The following is a 20,181-nucleotide window of genomic DNA, read 5'->3' on the forward strand; positions in this document are numbered from 1 at the left end:
ACTTGACTAGAAGTAGGGTAAGAGAGTGAAGAGGGTACTTAGAATAGCCAAACATCCACTAGGATTATTTTTAAGTGCTTCTGAGTGGGCAGATGTGACATCATTTCAATGGTTGCTTAGTAATCGTATGAAGCCTATTTCCTTGGATCTGCTGGGCACCTGTAACTATAACCAGAGGTTAGACAGGCTCACAGAGAAACAAACAGTCGCAGAGCAGTGATCGGAGAAAGACACATTACATTCTGGGGAGAGGATTCAACCAAAACACTTTAACAGTTTGGTTCAATTCCTTATTCTTGAGGCACTCCTATGTTTTTAGATACACATTACAATTTTGATATAAAATATCCCAAACTAACATGACAAATTAAATACCAAATGCAACTAGTGGACTCCAGTGCAGTAACAGACCAAAAGAGCCCTGCCAATAACAAGTTACTGTAGTTCACTGACTCTAGAAGGACAACACTACTTCATTAGATGATACAGTAATTATATTTGGAAAGGCTATTTGGTGTGAAGCTGGACTGTTGTTAAGGATAATAATGCATCTCCTTTAACTGGGAGCAAGCTGAGCTAACAATGTCATAAGTCAGAACTTTATAAAATTCACTCTTAAGAGTAAAGTATACTCTTTTAATGTACAAAAATAATTGTTGGACACCTATTTCTAATCAACCAACAAAGATTTTAAAGCTCTTTGCTATAAGCAGTCTGAATAAATGTAAATAATTGTCAAAATGTCAAATCGTATGCTGATAAAAAATTAATGTTTTTTTATTTTAAAGGCTAGTGGACAAATATCTCTATATCGACCAAGTTGTTCTCAGTAAAAACTCAATAAAATAAAAGTTGATCAAAAGCTTAACAGTTATATTTCAATGATAACCTAATCTGTTGTAAATTATAGTTGGTCTTCACTCTTCAACCATGCCGTATAATGCTTATATACATTTATGTTAACAAACCTTGTCTTTTCTAAATCCATTTTGAAAGTAAACTGGGGATTCTGTGTGTGATTTTGGTAGCATTATAAGGTGTTATAGCCCTTGTATGAATGAAGGCTACCACTGCATCTCTAAAATTACATTGGATTTAATCAATGCTGCTGGTCTTTGGTCAAGTTTCACATTATACTCCAGAACCAATGTTCCATCTTGGCATCAAAATAATTAACAAGTAATTAAACCTAAAGGAAAACCTGGAATGGACAGTGAACATGATTGAGTATCAAATTCACATAACAATAGAATGTGATCACACCTAATTCTCCATCAAAATAAACAATACATTTTAATGTATTCATCTGAATCGTTAAAACACATCCACTGGTTCTCTGGTTTTCATGTTAAAATAAAAATGGTTGACTTTTCCAGAATATAAGTTCCAATCCAGCCATGAGATTATTAATGGTAAGCGTCATTTCTTTACCATCATTATAAAATGTTCAAATGACTTGGCTTCTTAAAAAAAACTGCATCAAGCCTCAACATCCCTTCCAAGTTCATCTCAGAGTAAAACGCTCTGAATGGTACCACCACAGGTATCCATCTCTCTTCTTCATATAATTGGTCATTTGAAAAGTACTTGAGAATAAGAAACCAATTGCATGTAAAACAATGGGCAAGCACTACCATAAAGCTTTCATGGACAAAGTTGAATCTATACAGTCAAGTGCCCTGTCATTGGGGATATTATAAAACAGGAAAATATATCAAGTTAAAATTGAGGCAAAAATATGAATCTACAAAGAAAGAGAGACGCACCAAAAATACCTTATCTGTCGAGACAAAAAAATAAAAAATAAAAAATAGTATCCCCTCTTAAGTTTCAAAGTTGCCAACACCACCTCTTGGACTTGATCCAGAACCACTGGGCTAGCCCGTCATGAGGTTCTTTGAATGAAGACTCCAACTGCTAAAACATCATTCAACAGCACTCCGGACACCAGCTCTCCACTCATGAGTGCACTCTGGCTGGGAGCACTTGGTCTGATCATGGCGTGTACCTTCTGTCCCATAGGCTGAACTGGGGAATCAATGTCCACAGGACTGTGGAAGGACTCCAGGACTCTCCTCATGGTTTCTGTGGACCTGGCGACAGCACTACAGGAGTCGACAGGCCGTCCACACTCAAGGCAGGGATATGGATATGATTGCTTCCATTGGAGGGGAACTAAAAACAATCAAGTACAGCTGATTAGTAAAACCTAGAGTATCTACTTCCTGTTCCCCATTTGTTGTGTGTTAAAAGGCTCAACCATGTAATAAATTAGAAGTTGTGGTCCAGCACTGGGATGGTGTAAGATGATGTTGTAGTATGATTGTTAACCAGTAGAGAGAGATTAAAGTATTTTCTATTAATGCAGATAATGTACCTCAGCCTATATACATGGGTAAGTAGTAGTGCTGAGCAATTAGTGTTGTTTTTTTAGGTCGGTTTGATTCTTAAAAATTAATCACGTTTTTGATTTAGATCCCAAAAAATTATACATTAAAGATGCACTATGCAGAAATTGCTCCACCATTTCCTGGTTGCAAAAAAATGTAATAGTTTGCCTAATTTCAGTTTATGTGACAAAACAAGCAAGCATAGCGTAGAGCAGGGATCATCAACTACATTCAGCCTCGGGACGATTTTGTTCTTGCCGGAACATAATTACAAATAATTTTTAGACTGCAAATTGACTGCAAGAAGCCCAAGCAGATATAATGTTTGACTAAAACATTATCATTTTAAACCTTGCTTACATTTGTATACAATCACGTGTCTCTCTATTATGTGTGAGAATACTCGGGAACAGATTTCTTAAATAAAAATCACTTGGAGCTGATTTCCTGGTGTTTTTACATTCTTATGTCCCCCAAAATATTATTATTATATATTTCTTTGGGGCTCAGAAAGCTTGGGGGGCCAAATAAAACCACCCGCGGGCCAGTTAGGGAACCTTGGTGTAGCGAATCATTATACCATCTAAACTGCTGTGAAATATATTTCCATTACTGAAAAATATTGTATTTCCAGCTGGTGTACAAAACCGAAAGTAAAAGACGCAAAAACGAAACTTAAGAACGGGAAGCATAGAAATAGCGCACATAGAACAGATCTACCGCTTCTTAGACTTGCTTTCAATGTGAATGACTGATCTATAACTCACAGTTCTATGGGAATTTGGCTGGCTCACCCAAAAAGTTTCATATTGCAGCTTTAAATGCACTATGCATTATGTGGGTTGAATGCTGTAACAACACAGAATAAAACAATTAAGAAAAGTCCCATGATGATAGTGACCGCCCATTACTGCTTATCACTTATTAACCATCATTTATTCACATTACTTTAATAAAAATATTTGTTTTATTTGACAACTTTTTATTTAATTCCAAGTCATCATCTCATCTCTATAGAGCTGCTGCCTATGCTGTCTCACTAAATCATTATTTGAATAGATGTTCAAAATAAATAAGGCATACTATTATGATCAGGGGTCTCCGACAGGTAGATCCTCAGCTACCAGTAGCTTGCAGCCCACCTATGAGTAGCTCGCTAAGCAATTCATTTTTTTCATTTGTTCCATCGCAAACTGTCAAAAACATAAAGCTCCCGGCTACTATCCAATCAAAGCCACATTGGCATTATCCCACCTCTGGTTAGCCACTATTGGCTTAAAAAGCCAAATGTAACAACATCTGCCAATACATTTCCAGCAATATTGCCCATGTCTGTCTATTTGGTGCGCATGTTTGTTTATCACTCCATATGTAGCCAGTGAGCGATGCTAATGATAACCGTCACGTGAGTAGACAAAGATTTTCCCCCAAAACCTTCTCAATTAAATGTTAACTGCAAAGTTACTGCAAAGTTGGCCTACCTGCCAGAACTATATCATGATTATTTGTATCAATTGGGTGGCCATTGTTTTACAAACTGTGCCATGCCTTGCTGCAGCAGTAGTCCTAACAGCAGAAACATCGCTAGACTGACACATTCCTCTCCTTAAAGGGGAAATACATATTATTATGTTCTTCTGATGTGATTTAAGCATTGACATGGACTCGGAACATAATTTTCGTTGTTTCTCTATGAATAATTGTAATATTGAGAGTGAAAAACAGAACAAAATACCAAACCAGGATTTCTTTTCACAGAGAAAACTGAATTCAGGAAAATAATGTACAAAAGAGAATTTTATTGGGGCCTGTCATGCCAAATACTGTTTATTAACCATTATTTTACCAGGTATATTGACAGAAAACACCAAGGACATGCGGACGAGTTGCAGGGTAGAGGAGACGAGAAGAGAAGAATGTGCCTATTTGTAAGCTATATATATACCAAAAAATGTTTCCATTTTCAAAAGTAGCTCGTGCTAGAAAAGATCAGAGGCCCTGGACTTAGATCATGTATTTTCAGGCTCGCAAAGCACTGCTTTATATCTCTCTCGATCACAAGCTCTCTTCTCTCAGTCAGTCTCCCTGTCTGCTCCACACAGACCAGACAAGTATGCGGGCGAGTAATGGATTATGGTCATTGTAGTTAATTACCATGTTTTCTGCGCTAAACTATGTAGAATATTGGCCTTTTGGAAACTACAACTCCCTACATCATCACACAGTTCAGGCTTGATCTGATTTATCTCTACAGAAACTGCACATCGAGCTCACAGAAGAAAAACGAACAAAATTGAATTGTTTAAAAACCGAAAAATTATCGACATAATCGCTCAGCACTAGTAAGTTGTGAGCAATATTATATGGCATTAGGTAAATGTAAAAGCATTTATAATCCAACCCATCTCTCTATACTTGTGTTAGTGATGTAGATGAGATCAGGATGGCCAGATGGCCTGCTCTAGTGCCCTCTGCCAGGCAGCAGCAGGGACAGAACAGGAAGGACATACCTGAAAGGAGAGCTTGGCCGGGCTCCGAGGAGCAATGGGACTGAGTGTGCTCCAGAAGTGGATGGTGGAGGGGAGAGGGCTGGGTGTCAGTAATACAGGAGTCTAAGGGACAGAGCACAGAAAGAAAAGACAGAAAATGTCAGACTATTAGCCAGTTTAACACAGAAACTGTTTTAGTCAATGCATGAATATCTTATCAAACGAAATACATTATGGTCTTGATAAATCATGTATCATAATAATTTGGTGAGGGTAGAAAGGCATTTGGAAAGTTGAAAACACACTAATACACCCACATTTGTTAAATGAAGCCCCAGGAAGAGTGACAGTTTTTGCGTCTTATGTGGCACTGACCAGGCCAGAGATGTCACTTACCAGAGAATGGGAGGTGAACACTGTAGGAGTTAGGGTGTTGGTGGCACTCCCAGGGGCCAGGAGGCTGTTGACGGCTGCATTGACCTGATCCAGTGACAGACCAGGGGGTAGGAGGGTTGAGGAAGAGGGCAGTTCTAGGACTTTGGGTTTCTTGGCTTTCGGTGGTTGTACTTCCTGGGGCGACCGAGCTGGAAGAGTAGCCGCTTGAAGAGCAACTGCTGGAGTCATGGAATGTTCTGAGTGGGAGAAAGGAGCCAGAATGAGGGAACAGTAGGTATACCTGTCTTTACAGGAATAAAACCCCAGTAATAAGAACAGTGTCATGTTTAAGTGAGAAGCCAGTGTTTGGATGACATATTGGCACGGGTGTAACTTGTGGAATAGACACCGGTTGGAATGCGGTTTTAACCAATCAGCATTCTGGATTAGACCCACCCGTTGTATAATAAGAGTTACCACACATCTAAAGTATACAGCAGAGCTACAAATATGTGAACATTCTATTGTGTGAGATGTGTGTTGAATGTATGACTTGCCTGGTAAATGGGCCTCATCTTTGCCCTGTTCTTCCCCTTCCCCAACAGGCTGGCCCACTGGTTCCACGCAGGGTGGGAGGACATCAATGGAGAGGGGGGTTTCAGGTTCACTTGGTCCTGATGCAGATTCAGGAACCTAGAAGAGAGGGGAAAGGTCCAAATCAAACCATGGAACAATGGGAAATGTGATCTTGTGTGTTCTCTTCTCACTCACCTCTTCAACATGATGTTTCTCCTCCAAGCTCATGATCTCCACCAGGTCCTCTTCAGAAGGGAGGCTTTGCTCTTTGGAGTGCACCACAGGTGAGGGCTTGATGACCACAAAGACAGGGTGGCCCTGAGGCTGGTTCACCACACACTCCCCCGGGGCCCCAACAGGGGTCAGGGTCAGAGGAGTGAGGGAGCCAGGGTCTGACACACTGGTCAGATAGATCTGAGGAGGGTCGCTTAGGTTCTGGGTCTTCTGTGGCTGAGACTTCTGGATGTTCAAAACAGCATTTTAAGAGAAACATTAGATTTGCACACCATGGCATCCAGAATCAGAATCCCTGAACAACATTTGAATCAACAGGGTACTATGGTTCAAACAGGGCATTTGGGTGCACTTTGTATAAAAGAGTTGTAAGCACAAATGTTAACATATGGATCAACAGAATCTTTGACAGAAGGAGGACATATTGTGACTTGTGAGTGTCTTACCGAGCTGCCTGTGGTTGACACTGACGGTGTCTGGGGGCTGAGGGCAGGCGTGGCGCAGGGAGAGGGATGAGTCAGTGTGACCTGCAGGCTGCTCTCCACGCTGCCACAGCCCTGCATGGAGGAGCTCTGGCCATCCAGACACACCTGATAGACAGGTAACACTTGTAGTAGTCTGAACCGTTCAATAGTCACTTCAATCACACATTTGACATTTCATCAACACCAATAACTTAAATTATAATTAGTAGTAATGACCATGGTTAAAATGGAGAGGTCCTCGTCGTGGGCCCTCACCTCCCGCAGCGTCCGGTCAGCGCTGTGGGGTCTGGGGGAAGAGTCCTGAATCAGCAGCTCAGTCTTTATAGGCTGTGGAGAGGTCCTGCAGGGGGCTTGGAGGGACTGGATGGTGAAGGTGGAGTAGAGGCCTGACTTCATGTAGTCGTTGCGAGAGCTGCGCTGGACAGAGACTGGAGAGGAACGCTGCGTCTGCAGGTTCTTGGAGGGGCAGTTAGAAGACCCCCCTCCTGGGGACTTGGTCTGGCCCGCTGCATCAAGATTGTCCTGTTGCTGAGCATCCTCACCGCCTCTGACACAGTCCACTGCCGAAGGGTCAGGGTGGGCCACAAACTTGTAGACAAACTTCTGCCCACTCACCTTCTTTATGATATTCTATAAAGGATTACACTGAATTAACAGACAATTGCAATAAACCATACTGAAAAAACACAAACAATTACCTCAACAAAATATCTAGCTGAAAGAAGTAGACTTACACCTACTGGGATGCTACCAGCTTACAGCTACACATAAATGATTTGTAATGGCTTTTTCTGCTTTGATGCGTGAGTTTACACCTGAGCACAATGCTGAGCTCATTGCTTGTGGACAGAAAATCAACAAATATGATTAATGTTATAGCTTCACTCAGTGGATCAAACACCTCATAAATACTTGAAAAAGTATCATACAAAACAGTAAGCAGCAAGGATACCTTATCATAGTAGTATCGGAGTGCTCTGCTTAGTTTATCGTAGTTCATGTTGGTCTTGTTCTTGCGGAGCCCCCAGAGGCGTGCCACCTCCTCTGCGTCCAACAACTTGAACTCCCCGTCCCCAGAGGTCCAGGAGATGAGGTGCCTGTGGCTGTCGTCCTCCAGGAGGTGCAGCAGGAACTGCCACAGCGTGATGGACGGGTCCATGGCTGCAGGGGTGAACAAATCAGAAACATGAGTGAGACTGCCTCGCAGCAACGATCCATAACAGACACAACATCTGAACGAGCTCTCACAGCCTCATTTAGATACAGAATCTAGTATAGCTACTGAGTTAAGATGAGGGCCTACTCATTTGTGCCATGGCTAGCAACTGAATTAAGGTTAGCCTAGGGCCTACTCATTTGTGCCATGGCTGCCGGTGTTGTGGGAAACATTGCTAGAAACAGAAAATATTTTGTGACACTGATTTGTTATTTTTATTTTTTAGATCTGTTACCATGGTGTACGAAACAGATTATTTTAATTATTGGATTTAATGTTGACTACCCATTCCCCTTATTAAGGTTTAACAACATTCAGTATTTTAAGTTCAAACACTACTAACATAAAATAGCATCTTTATTAGTAGTGTGCTATTTCTATAGAGTGGGTAGTGTGCTATTTCAATACAGTGGGTAGTGTAGTATTTCAATAGAGTGGGTAGTGTAGTATTTCAATAGAGTGGGTAGTGTAGTATTTCAATACAGTGGGTAGTGTAGTATTTCAATAGAGTGGGTAGTGTAGTATTTCAATAGAGTGGGTAGTGTAGTATTTCAATACAGTGGGTAGTGTAGTGTAGTATTTCAATACAGTGGGTAGTGTAGTATTTCAATACAGTGGGTAGTGTAGTATTTCAATAGAGTGGGTAGTGTAGTATTTCAATACAGTGGGTAGTGTAGTATTTCAATAGAGTGGGTAGTGTAGTATTTCAATACAGTGGGTAGTGTAGTATTTCAATAGAGTGGGTAGTGTAGTATTTCAATACAGTGGGTAGTGTAGTGTAGTATTTCAATACAGTGGGTAGTGTAGTGTAGTATTTCAATACAGTGGGTAGTGTAGTGTAGTATTTCAATACAGTGGGTAGTGTAGTATTTCAATACAGTGGGTAGTGTATTGTAGTATTTCAATACAGCGGGTAGTGTAGTATTTCAATACAGTGAGTAGTTTGTATTTCAATACAGTGGGTATTGTAGTATTTCAATACAGTGGGTAGTGTAGTGTAGTATTTCAATACAGTGGGTAGTGTAGTATTTCAATACAGCGGGTAGACAGGTCTAATTCCAAAATAAAAGCCAGTAAACGAAGAGCTAGTGGCGAACAACAGGCCACGGAAAGAAAGGAAGGGCATTAGTAGTTAAGGAAGGACATGTTGGGCATGCAAATTAACCTCATTACCATTTTTATTCAATTACGTAACTCCTATCTAACACCTTGGAAACTATCACCATGGTAAAAAGCCTTTCATGAATGGTAACTAGGGGAGGGAAACAACAAAGTCTAACATTAACATATGTGAGTGTAGCCTAGTTAGGCTAGTACTAGAGTGTAAGGATGCAGCATTACTGTCAACATGATTTTGAATAACAAAGTTACAAGTCCTTTAGCTCAGGTGAAGGAGGGAAGGATATAGGTCTAGCAGTACCAGCTTCATTAAGGCTCACTCTGAACATGTCACTATGTTTCTGGGTGAGAGCTGGGATAGAAGAATTGAGCAATGTGCACATTTTGTAATGTTCAGCTAACCAGTGTACAATGCATCATACATTAAATGGCCAAATAAATATTAGCGAAACTGACAAAGAGTTGTTGTAAATCTGTTTTCACTGACAAACATTATTGCCTCAGAGGTAATTATTATTCATTGGCGAAAAGGTCTGAGATGATTTATACACCTGAATGAATGAACTGCATTGACCTCAAGACAAAGCAGCAGCATTGTGCATAGAGATTAGACTAGGATGTGGTCTATACAATCTCCATTCATTAAAAACTGACAGAAGAACAATTACCAAGGCAATCTTTTCTAGGCTAACTATGATTTTTTGGGGCTTCAGGCCACCCATATGACCATCCTTCAGGGGGACAATGCAACAAAGGGCCTCTCCATTTTGAGAAGTGGTATTAGCCATCGATCATGGCTTTAGCTTCGCTACAAGCATGAGACGAGTAATGCCAGTCTAATAAATGAATGTACTGAAAAACAAAGGCATAAATCACAACAACACCTAGAACTGAGGTGTAATGGTGTAGTCTAGTAAGACTGTGGTTTGGATGGTAGACATAATGGGAATAGGGCCTTGAGTGTGAGAAGTCCGGGGAAGCTGTGTGATGTTGCTTTTGTGGTTGATAGCAGGTACAGACCTTCAATAAACTGGGGTGGAGGAGGCAGCGGCAATAATTCTGTGAAGTGCAGTACCCATATGGGTGATCTTTAGGCTGAGGTAAGGCAAGAGAGGGAGCATGGTTCATGTACTGAACACATACATTTTCTTGATCAAGTTTAACCCTTCATTTTTGGAGATGACTTATAAATAGTTTAGTACTGCATAATGACCTATTGCTCCAGTGTTTGGTTTTTGTTGACATAGAAGATTTGGTATACAAATTAGCCTACAGTTTCCACTCACAACAGTTAGGCCAAGGCTATATAGAAATCAAGTGCTACTTGCGTGTGAAAATACACCCTGCAATGCACCTTGGAATAATGCACCAATTCTTGCTTACATGATGGTCCACTCTTGATAGTAAACTAATCTTACAGAAAGAGTGTGGCTTTACCTTCATGTTCTTGGAATGGGGAGCAAACTGCATCTCGTGAGTAAATCATTATACTACAGCCTGTACTGTAGTTCATGAAGATTGGTGATTTTGAAAGCAATTATTAAATGGCTGAACCTAACTACATACTGCCTACAAATTACTGTGATTATAATAAAATGCTTTAAAACACCTGTTGCGACATTGCATTTAGCTAGAGGCTAGTTCAATATCCACATGGATATTAGCAATCTAGTCACTGGCAACATCCTAGTCTGATCATGAACTGTAGGCCAAACCTTTCTATTTTTAGTTAGCACAAGATGAACATAAACAAATATACATGACAGTCGAGACTAGCACGGAAATGTTGTGCCCGACTACATTCAGATTACATTAATTCAGGGTAAACACTTACCACTTATCACGGGGTTAGAATCCATCTCGTCTTGAAATTCCTTTTATTTAATCCGTCAATCAAATTACGTCCATTATGTCAGCGTACTGAACGAAGGTGTCAAAAGTCGCTTTGCGTCACGGTAGAGGAGATGGATGCGATTTACAGATACAACACCGATTTGTTATTATGCAACAGTGATCCGATGGTAACACTTGCATCTCTCCCTCCATGCTACAGTAGCTGGTTATTGACAGTGGCGAGCTAGCTATCTAGAAGCTAACGGTTAGGAGTGTTTGTTTAGGGGAAAGTCATGTTGATTTAATTATAGCAGAGATGAGAATGGAATTCGCAAAACATTGGTTCGCTCCTTTTAGCTTGATAATCAAAACTTTCAAAATGACCTATGTTATTTTCTAAACAAATGAAAACAGATCATGTTGCTAGCTAGCTAACATAATCGCCAAGATTGCGTAGCAGCCCCTATTTAAAAAAAACCCACCGTCTTTCATTTGTGCGTCAATTCGAACGACTCAACGCTCTATGTAGACTTGCTTCCGAGTTCACTGGAGAGCGCCAAAAGTCCTCCATAATGTAAAAGCTGTTTGCGATTATAGTTCATGGTATAAAAAATTCAACAAGGTGTGCCTTCTGACGCCCGAACGGCTTGACTTAATCCTTTGCTTTTCCCTCGTTGCTTCCTGTTTCCACAAATGCCTCGACTACTTTCGTGTTCCACCATCACTCATTGCTGCCTGCTGGCTCTTTCCCTTGATCGGTTGCTGCCTGAAAGACTGCAAACGTCACCAACTCCATGACGTTTCTTGCTCACCCAGCGTTTAGACAAGGTGGTAAAGTGAGAATTTTAAATGTATCCCCTTGCATTGATTTTACCCATTAGATTTGGAGCAGCAATATTTAGTGAATAATCTGAATCGGTAGAAACCTTGAATATCCCTTGCCATATTGTTTTTCTTTTTCTTACATAGCAGAAAAAAACATTATTTATGCAATTAGGCATGGGCAGGCATATCACAAAGTATAAGCCTATTTGTGGTAGTAGTCAGTGCCTGACTTGGACTGAAATAGGTGCCGGTACTGTTCATATTTAGGTGCAGGAGCTCCACAATACTTTTGAGCTAATATGCTATAAGAGGAACAGGAGCACAAGCAGTGAAACATTTGAGGTGCTGGTACTCAGCTCCAGTGAGCTCCTGCCCAAGTCAAACACTGGTAGTATACTTTTCAGCTTTGTATAACCGTTGTGTTCTTTACAACAATACCATCATTTTAAGATTCAGAGGCCCAGTGATATTCTTTATTTATTGAATGTTTAACTATTAAGTTCTATTAGCTTACATCTTTCTTTTTGACCTTAGGTCACATTTTCTTCAATTGTAAATCTTTCAAATGTATTAAAAAAGTAGGCTAAATATCTTGGCAGCATGAATCTTTCTTGTTCCACATCAAACTAACACCGTATTGGGCACATGATCGTGCATGTGTCCATTTGAGGCAATATGTACCAAGAAAAAAGAAATCTATTTTGAGAGTCAGGTCTTAACATCCAGTTGCCATGGAAACTGTTTCTGGTGTGATGGGGTATCAGTCACAAACAGAGATCCTATGATTTTTAAAAATTTTTGTTTTAATACAATTGATTATGTTAATATAATAATATATTAATTATGAATATTCCTAATTCTATGGTCACAAAAGGCTTACAGGTATATGATTGGAATAAAATAAAAAAGACATTCATGTGAGTACATGGTAACTTGTCCAACAGGCCAGAATTAAATGAGAGCAGTTTTGTAAAGCGATGGTGACTTGATGGCTTCAAAAGTCATAATTTAACAAGTGATAGTTTAAAAATACATCATTACAAAAGCATAAATGAAGTGAAAAGGTGGATATGGTTCCTGTTGCCGTATAAGTCAAGAGACCAATGTCTCTGTTACTTGAAGAATTTACATTGAACAGGAAAATCCAGTTTCTCAGCATGAGAAACTAGTATAGAGTAATCTGAACGTTCCCTCCACGGCAGCACTTCACCATGCTATTTGAAGATGAAGGTGCTGGTGGCTTTGAAGAGGTGACATTTATATGAGGTACCACACTAAGATCAGGCATGTTCATCCGTGTTTGCAAAATTTATTTTCTTCAATATTTAATTGAGTTATTGATGATGACTTCAGGCATTGATAAGAGAGGTCAGGATACCAAAAATGTGAATATATTTAGGATATATTTGAGATATTATTGGAAAGAGTTGTAGGAATATCATTTGTCAACATAAGGTTTCCTTGATCTCGTAATACAATGCCAAAAAAAATGCATCAAACATAAGCAAGCCACTGAAACTGGGTTAACAGTTTTAAAAACGCATTTCCCATTTTATTTGCCGCAGAATTACAGTTTTACAGCAACTTCTAAACAGCACAACCTGTTCAGGTGCCAAGTTTGTATCAAAGGTTTGTTTTACACCATTTCCATTGAATAAATAAACCAAAGAGCAATGGAAATAATACAGCCTTATCACTATTATGAATGTGATAGAAAACGGATAACTAAAGGTCAGAGCAGACCAGAACTACTGCAGCTAGAGAGCGTCTCTCCTCCTTTTCTCAGGAACATCCGTAAGACCTTGAAGCTCTCTTAATCCCTGTTAGTTAGAAAAACATTTACATCTTTTTTTTTTTTAATCTGCCATTACATTTTGTTGTGAAATATTTCCCACATTGTGTAATATTGTACCATGCTCATAATACCATCATAATAGTTTGCAAGTAGTAAATACTATTGTGAGAGCTAGAATACCATACTTTAAATCATTCACATGCTCACTCACCTCCAACACCATGCGAATGTTGGCTTTGATTTTAGCTGAATCTTTGGTCAACACTTCAGTGTGTCTGTAAAAGGAAATATAATTTATAAGGATTCATTAATTTATAAGGTTTATCCAAGTTGAGAGCTTGAAACATGGGCCTAAATACAATGCTGTTTCATAGTACTGTAATAACAAAACACGTGTGCCCTCTGGTGGCCAATCAGTTTGACAGATGTTTACAAGATACTGTACTAATTCCTTCTGTGTGTGTGTTTGAATGGGTATTGCTGGTGCTACTCACGTTGTAAGCTGATTTGTCTTTTTCTCAATGAACTTCAGAGCTTCTGAGTGTGTTAACTCGACGAAAAAGCCATATCCAACAGCAACAAAGATTTTTGACGAGTCTTCCCTGAAACAAAACAACTCAGACAGTCAAGGCCTCAATCAATCACAATAAATAAAAAAAGTAATATGGACAATTTTCAATATACCTAATCACTTACACATGTGCTTGGACGTAGAAATTACAGCCAAGATCTATCTCTGTTTTGAGTCCCCTCGTCTCTGATTCCTATGAAGACAATTTGTTAGTACGAACAAATAGGACAAATGTATGCGCTCACTACTGTAAGTCGCTCTGGATAAGAGCGTCTGCTAAATGACAAAAATGTAAATATTCTCAATAACGGGAAAAGCACAACAAAACAACACCCAACATATTTATATTATACAACATTTATGTTATACAATATTTAAATGACACAACATAGCTACATTAATATACAGTCTAGAGAAATGTAGAAATGTTGTTGGCCCACTGTTTGATGGTCACATCTATTCATCATGGTGTTGGCAATAGATATCCAATGTAAGTGGGTGCAATGGTGGTAAGCTATACCTTTAGGCTTTCAATGGTATTTTTCAGTTGTAGATATTGAGCCATTTTTTCATACACTCCATCTCTTTGCTCCAATACCCTCCTGTCAGAACATAAAAAACAAATTTGTGCACGTGCCCGAAAATGTTGCACACATCTGAGTTAGCGAATAAAATGACACTAGTCTAAGGAAAATAGACTACTTACTCCAAATCTCGTTTCAACACATCGCTAATAAACGTTTCATACTGCAAGACCTTTTCGTCAATGCTGGTCTTTCCAGCAGGTGTCATTGTGAGAGTCGTGAAATCAATCAGTTGTTGATGGTCTTTCGTACTCGGGAGTCGAGGCAACTTGATTCGGAACCTTGAAAACAAAATGTTCCAAAGTTACCCATATGATGTAGTTAAATCTCTGCATTTGCCTTATTATTGTCAGCTAGCTGACTCTCTATGTTTAATAACATCATAGTCCATCATTTAGTTGTAGCTTTGGCTTACCTATCACAACAGCACAAACAACTGCAGCCATCTCATGTAACCGCTATGAAGCGGGTAAAAGTAACTAAGTACTTCCGGGTCACGGATTTTTAGGAAACCTTCAGAATAAGAGTACTGTCCTGTATGCTTTGTAAATTAATAATTTGGGTGAAAATTATGGAAAATGTGCACAATTATCGATATATTTTGTGCAAGTTATCATACAAAGAATAATTTGAAGTATTTCTATGAGATATGTGATTTTTGTGTCGCAGTAAAAATGGGTCCATTCTACTCAGGAGCACTTGTAGTTTCCAAATCCACAGAGTTTACACCAAGAGGAGCTTCACTGCTCATTCTGCGGCCCTTTTATTTTTATTTTTTTATTTTTTTATTTAGCAGACGCTCTTATCCAGAGCGACTTACAGGAGCAATTAGGGTTAAGTGCCTTGTTCAAGGGCACATCGACAGATTTTTCACCTAGTCGGCTCAGGGATTAGAACCAGCGACCTTTCGGTTACTGGCACAACGCTCTTAACCACTATCAGCCTAAATCCAATCTGGTTTTCATATTGGACATACATATTGCACCGTACACCATTTTCTGTACGTTGTGTCGCAGTAAAAGGGGGTCCATTCTACTCAGGAGCACTTCTAGTTTCCAAATCCACAGTTTTTTTTTTCATTCTACAGACAAACAATATGTTTATTCAAAAAGTCAAGAGAGATGCAATTTGGTCAAAAAAGCATACTTTATTCATAACAAATATCACAGTGAAGTTAATTAATCAAATACTTTTTGTGAAATTGATCATCAACAGTATAACAGAAGTTTCAAATTATATGCAAGATCCTCTTCATCTCATGGGTAGAGTCAGTCCACTGGGCACATTAACATTTACGTCATTTAGCAGACGTTCTTATCCAGAGCGACATGCAAATTGGTGCATTCAATTTATGATAGCCAGTGGGACAACCATTTTTTTATTTTTTTATTGGGGGGGGGGTAGAAGGATTACTTTTATACTATTCCAGGTATTTCTTAAAGAGGTAGGGTTTCAAGTGTCTCCGGAAGGTGGTCAGTGACTCCGCTGTCCTGGCACAAACTGGTTGAGTCAACATTGTTTCCACATCATTTAAATAAAAAAATCTATGCAATCATTAGGGTGCTACTAACTTGTAGCAACATGATCTTACTAGGATAATGCCTCAAAAAATATATTTTATTTGTCTAGCCAAAACACTTGACCTGATGCACGTTTTGGCACCTAAAATGTGTAAAGCCTGCAGCCTTCTCATCATTAGGATAATGTAGATTATGGCTTCAGAAAGTATTCACACCCCTTGACTTCTTTTCCACATTTTGTTGTGTTACAAAGTGGGATTACAATGGATTTAATTGTCATTTTTTTGTCAACGAGTGACACAAATACTCTGTAATGTCAAAGTGGAAGAAAAATTCTAACAATTGTAATAAAATAATAAAAATAAAATAAACACTAATATATCTTGATAAGTATTCAACCCCCTGAGTCAATACATGTTAGAATCAAATTTGGCAGCGATTACAGCTGTGAGTCTTTCAGGGTAAGTCTCTAAGAGCTTTCTACACCTGGACTGTGCAACATTTGCTCAATATTCTTTTCAAAATTCTTCAAGCTCTGTCAAATTGGTTGTTGATCATTCCTAGAAACTATTTTCAGATCTTGTCATAGATTTTCAAGCAGATTTAAGTCAAAACTGTAACTCAGCCACTCAGGAACATTCACTGTCTTCTTGGTAAGCAACTCCAAATAGTTATTTTGGCCTTGTGTTTTAGGTTATTGTCCTGCTGAAAGGTAAATTCATCTCCCAGTGTCTGGTGGAAAGCAGACTGAACCAGGTTTCCTCTAGGATTTTGCCTGTGTTTAGCTCCATTCAGTTTATTTTTTATCCTGAAAAACTCCCCAGTGCTTAATGATTACAAGCATACCCATAACATGATGCATACACCACTATAATTGAAAAGATGGAGAGTGGTACTCAGTAATGTGTTTTATTGGATTTGCCCCAAACATAAAACTGTATTCAGGACAGAAAGTTGCGGTATTTTTTGTTGCAAATAGGATGCATGTTTTTGAATATTTTTTATTGTACAGGCTTCCTTCTTTTCACTCTGTCAATTAGGTTAGTATTGTGGAGTAACCACAATGTTGTTGATCCATCCTCAGTTTTCTCCTACCACAGCCATTAAACTCTGTGACTGTTTTAAAGTCACCATTAGCCTCATGGTGAAATCCCTGAGCAGTTTCCTTCCGCTCCGGCAACTGAGTTAGGAAGGACGCCTGTATCTTTGTAGTGACTGGGTGTATTGATACACCATCCAAAGTGTAATTCATAACTTCACCATGCTCAAAGGGATATTCAATGTCTGTTTTTTGTTCTATCTACTAATAGGTGCCCTTCTTTGCGATGCATTGGAAAACCTTCCTGGACTTGAATCTGTGTTTGAAATCCTCTTCTCGACTGAGGGACCTTACAGATAATTGTATGTGTGGGGTACAGAGATAATAATAATAATAATAATATGCCATTTAGCAGACGCTTTTATCCAAAGTGACTTAGAGTCATGCGTGCATACATTTTTGTGTATGGGTGGTCCCGGAGATCGAACCCACTACCTTGGCATTACAAGCGCCGTGCTCTACCAGCTCGTCATTCAAAAATCATGTTAAACACTATTATTGCACACATAGTGAGTCCATGTGTGCAATAATATGAATGCTATGGCAAGGCTAAATAAGTTCAGGAGTAAAAATTAGCTTATCAAGTCATATAATAAGTCATATAATATGTTTTTACTCCTGAACTTATTTAGGCTTGCCATAACAAAGGGGTTGAATACATATTGACTCAAGACATTTCAGCTTTTCATTTTTAATTAATTTGTATACATTTCGAAAAGCATAATTCCACTTTGACATTATGGGGTATTGTGTGTAGGCCAGTGATAAAACATCTCAATTTAATCAATTTTAAATTTAGGCTGTAACACACCAAAATGTGGAAAAAGTCAAGGGGTGTGAATACTTTCTGAAGGCACTGTATGCCAGTCAGTTAACACTCCATCTACTGATCACATTATTTCCATTGTTTCTCTTAAGCAGTTAGCTTCTCACCTAGTCACATGCTAATAGTCGGAATTTGTCAACTTCATTATAGGGCAAGCCAATAGTGAAAGTCTGGTATAGAATGGCATTTTATTTCACACAGGAAGCAAGCTAAAATAGTTATTTTAATGTTTTGTAAATAAAATGTAGTCCTAAATTAATCAGTGGGCAGAGTTAAAGCGACAGTACAAAAGTGCAGTCTGGATCTGGGTTTTATGGACAAAAACAATCAATAGTTTTTCCTGTAAAGTGCTATATTTGTACCATATAGTGGCCCCATGCAAACCTATTTGACCGCAGTAAAAGTCTAGCAACACGTCCTATGACCTAGCTTTTTGTTCAAACTCATCTATTTTATAATCTACGGACTCTATGATGTAGACTGGATCCTGGTTTTATGGCCACACAATCGAGAATTTTTCCTGTAAAGTGCTATATTTGTACCGTACAGTGTCCAGGCACCCCACATTAAGCTGTTAGACTACAGTAAAAGTCCAGCAACACTTACTATGACCTATCTTTTTGTTCAAACTCATCTGTATGTACAGATAATTGTGTATGGTGCAATATGTATGTTCAATATGAAAAACGTACTGCATTTCAGCTGATAGGTACTCTTTAAGGGCCGCATAATGAGCAGCGACGCTTCTCTGGGTGTAAACTCTGTGGATTTGGAAACTAGAAGTGCTCCTGCGTAGAATGGACCCGGGACCCCCCTTTTACTGCGACACAACGTACAGAAAATTGTGTACGGTGCAATAGAGCTCGCCAGTTTGTAGTCCTAAAATCCGGAAATGAGTTACCTCTGCTTCTTTCAGCCATCCCTATGGGAAAAATGAACGGGGAAATAATAGGGTTTTGGAATAAACACTGAAAATAAGGTCTGAGGTTAACTCATGCTTAGGAGATCTTATACGTTTTGTTCTATAAGATAATAGCAGTCAGTCAACATGACCTTCATGAAGTATGAAGCCTTTATGTGCTTTTTTTAAAATGACAAATTCTTCATAATTCACAGAAAGTGACGTTAGCTGATGAAGATTATCTCATAGAACAAAACGTATAAGATCTCCTAAGCCTGTGTTTGCCACATACCTTATTTTCGGCGTTTATCCAAAAACCCTACAAAAATGTCCTTAATTTCCCCCATAGGCTTTGTGCCTACAAAAAGACGCCATTACTATTTCTCTCTATATGTATGTCCAATATGAAAAAACTATTACATTTAAGGTGATTGGCCACTCTTTAAGGAACGCAAAATGTCCAATGACACTCCTCTAGGTGTAAACTCTGTGGATTTGGAAACTAAAAGTGCTGTTGGGTAGAACAGACCCCCTTTTACTTTGACACAACATACAGGGAATTATGTACGGTGCAATGTGAATGTCCAATATGAAAAACGTACTGAACATCGTGCAATACAATGGGCTAATTAACAATATTATTAATATTGTTATTACTATTATTTATTATTAATAGTAGCATTATAAATAATGTGTTGTTATTTGTATTACCATTGTTACTATGATAACTATCTAGTAATCATTACTTGTAATGGTGTTAACAATAATGTCAATGCTATAATATTATTTGTGCTATAAAGGCCTTTCGCTTTTTTTCATGTTTTCATTTTTTTAAAAGTCTGCTAAGATTTCCTTATAAAATGTTACGAATTTCGACTAAATCATTTTTTACCATCTTCATTGCTTGACTTTTATTTTGAAGGTAAATCGCCGAGGTCACAACCTTATTCTTGCTAGGTATTGATGTTAGAACAGAGGGTCACATGCCCATGCATGTACCGGAAACGGAAGTAGCTCTTCTAAACTTTTTAGTTTTTCGACGGTTAGTGCTATCCAAAATCCTTGGGACGTACCTACCCTAAACCCTAACCTTAACAATTAAAAATGTCAACTTCAACAGAGAGGAAGAGAGAGAGAGCGAGCGAGAGGCCCAACTCCGCGGAAAATCTGTCTCCCTCCAGCAGGGGGAGATTTTTCGCACACAAAGCAAGGAGTTTTTGTATAGAGGTCAATGCGAGAGTGTCGAATTTGGTGAACAAAAAAAATGTATGGTTTATTTGCTACGTGAGGTTTATTTAATCGAATAGAGGTTTCGTAATGCTTAAATTATTACGAGTGTACTG

General features: G+C 38.8%; 2 protein-coding genes across 5 annotated transcripts; both read right to left on the reverse strand.

The window, feature by feature from the left end:
• Positions 1-622: 622 nt before the first annotated feature.
• Positions 623-11,452, reverse strand: elk1 (ETS transcription factor ELK1). 4 transcript variants are annotated; one of them, XM_084187639.1, is made up of 10 exons: positions 10,719-10,741; positions 9,905-9,979; positions 7,502-7,710; positions 6,766-7,179; positions 6,511-6,654; positions 6,026-6,289; positions 5,812-5,947; positions 5,276-5,511; positions 4,901-5,002; positions 623-2,175 (listed from the first exon to the last, which is right to left on the reverse strand). In XM_084187639.1, exons 3-10 carry the CDS (start codon positions 7,706-7,708, stop codon positions 2,077-2,079), a joined length of 1,602 nt encoding a protein of 533 aa, XP_084043765.1. In that variant the 5' UTR covers positions 7,709-7,710; positions 9,905-9,979; positions 10,719-10,741; the 3' UTR covers positions 623-2,076. The 4 variants fall into 4 exon arrangements, with proteins under 4 accessions (XP_084043765.1, XP_084043764.1, XP_084043766.1 ...); XM_084187638.1 differs by lacking the exons at positions 9,905-9,979; positions 10,719-10,741 and adding an exon at positions 11,200-11,452; XM_084187640.1 differs by lacking the exon at positions 9,905-9,979 and having other exon boundaries at positions 6,805-7,179; positions 10,719-11,452.
• Positions 11,453-12,326: 874 nt separating this feature from the next.
• uxt (ubiquitously-expressed, prefoldin-like chaperone) lies at positions 12,327-14,959 on the reverse strand. The gene is made up of 7 exons (XM_084187662.1): positions 14,908-14,959; positions 14,615-14,773; positions 14,429-14,510; positions 14,034-14,101; positions 13,832-13,939; positions 13,549-13,612; positions 12,327-13,362 (listed from the first exon to the last, which is right to left on the reverse strand). The coding sequence occupies exons 2-7, from the start codon at positions 14,698-14,700 to the stop codon at positions 13,300-13,302; spliced, it is 471 nt and encodes a 156-aa protein (XP_084043788.1). The 5' UTR covers positions 14,701-14,773; positions 14,908-14,959; the 3' UTR covers positions 12,327-13,299.
• Between the last annotated feature and the right edge of the window lie 5,222 nt (positions 14,960-20,181).

This window comes from Coregonus lavaretus, assembly GCF_964263955.1.
Source record: "Coregonus lavaretus genome assembly, chromosome: 22".
Lineage (NCBI taxonomy): Eukaryota > Metazoa > Chordata > Actinopteri > Salmoniformes > Salmonidae > Coregonus > Coregonus lavaretus.

Excerpts from the sequence above, each read along its gene's own strand:
- uxt (XM_084187662.1), bottom strand. The coding sequence starts at position 14,700 with ATGACACCTGCTGGAAAGACCAGCATTGACGAAAAGGTCTTGCAGTAT. Across the intron at positions 13,940-14,033 it reads TTCTACGTCCAAGCACATGT|GGAAGACTCGTCAAAAATCT; the intron begins GTAAGTGATTAG and ends GTTTTGTTTCAG. Across the intron at positions 13,363-13,548 it reads ACATTCGCATGGTGTTGGAG|GGATTAAGAGAGCTTCAAGG; the intron begins GTGAGTGAGCAT and ends TCTAACTAACAG.
- elk1 (XM_084187637.1), bottom strand. The coding sequence starts at position 10,743 with ATGGATTCTAACCCCGTGATAAGTG. Across the intron at positions 5,003-5,275 it reads TGTTCACCTCCCATTCTCTG|ACTCCTGTATTACTGACACC; the intron begins GTAAGTGACATC and ends TCTGTCCCTTAG. Across the intron at positions 2,176-4,900 it reads CGGCCAAGCTCTCCTTTCAG|TTCCCCTCCAATGGAAGCAA; the intron begins GTATGTCCTTCC and ends GATTGTTTTTAG.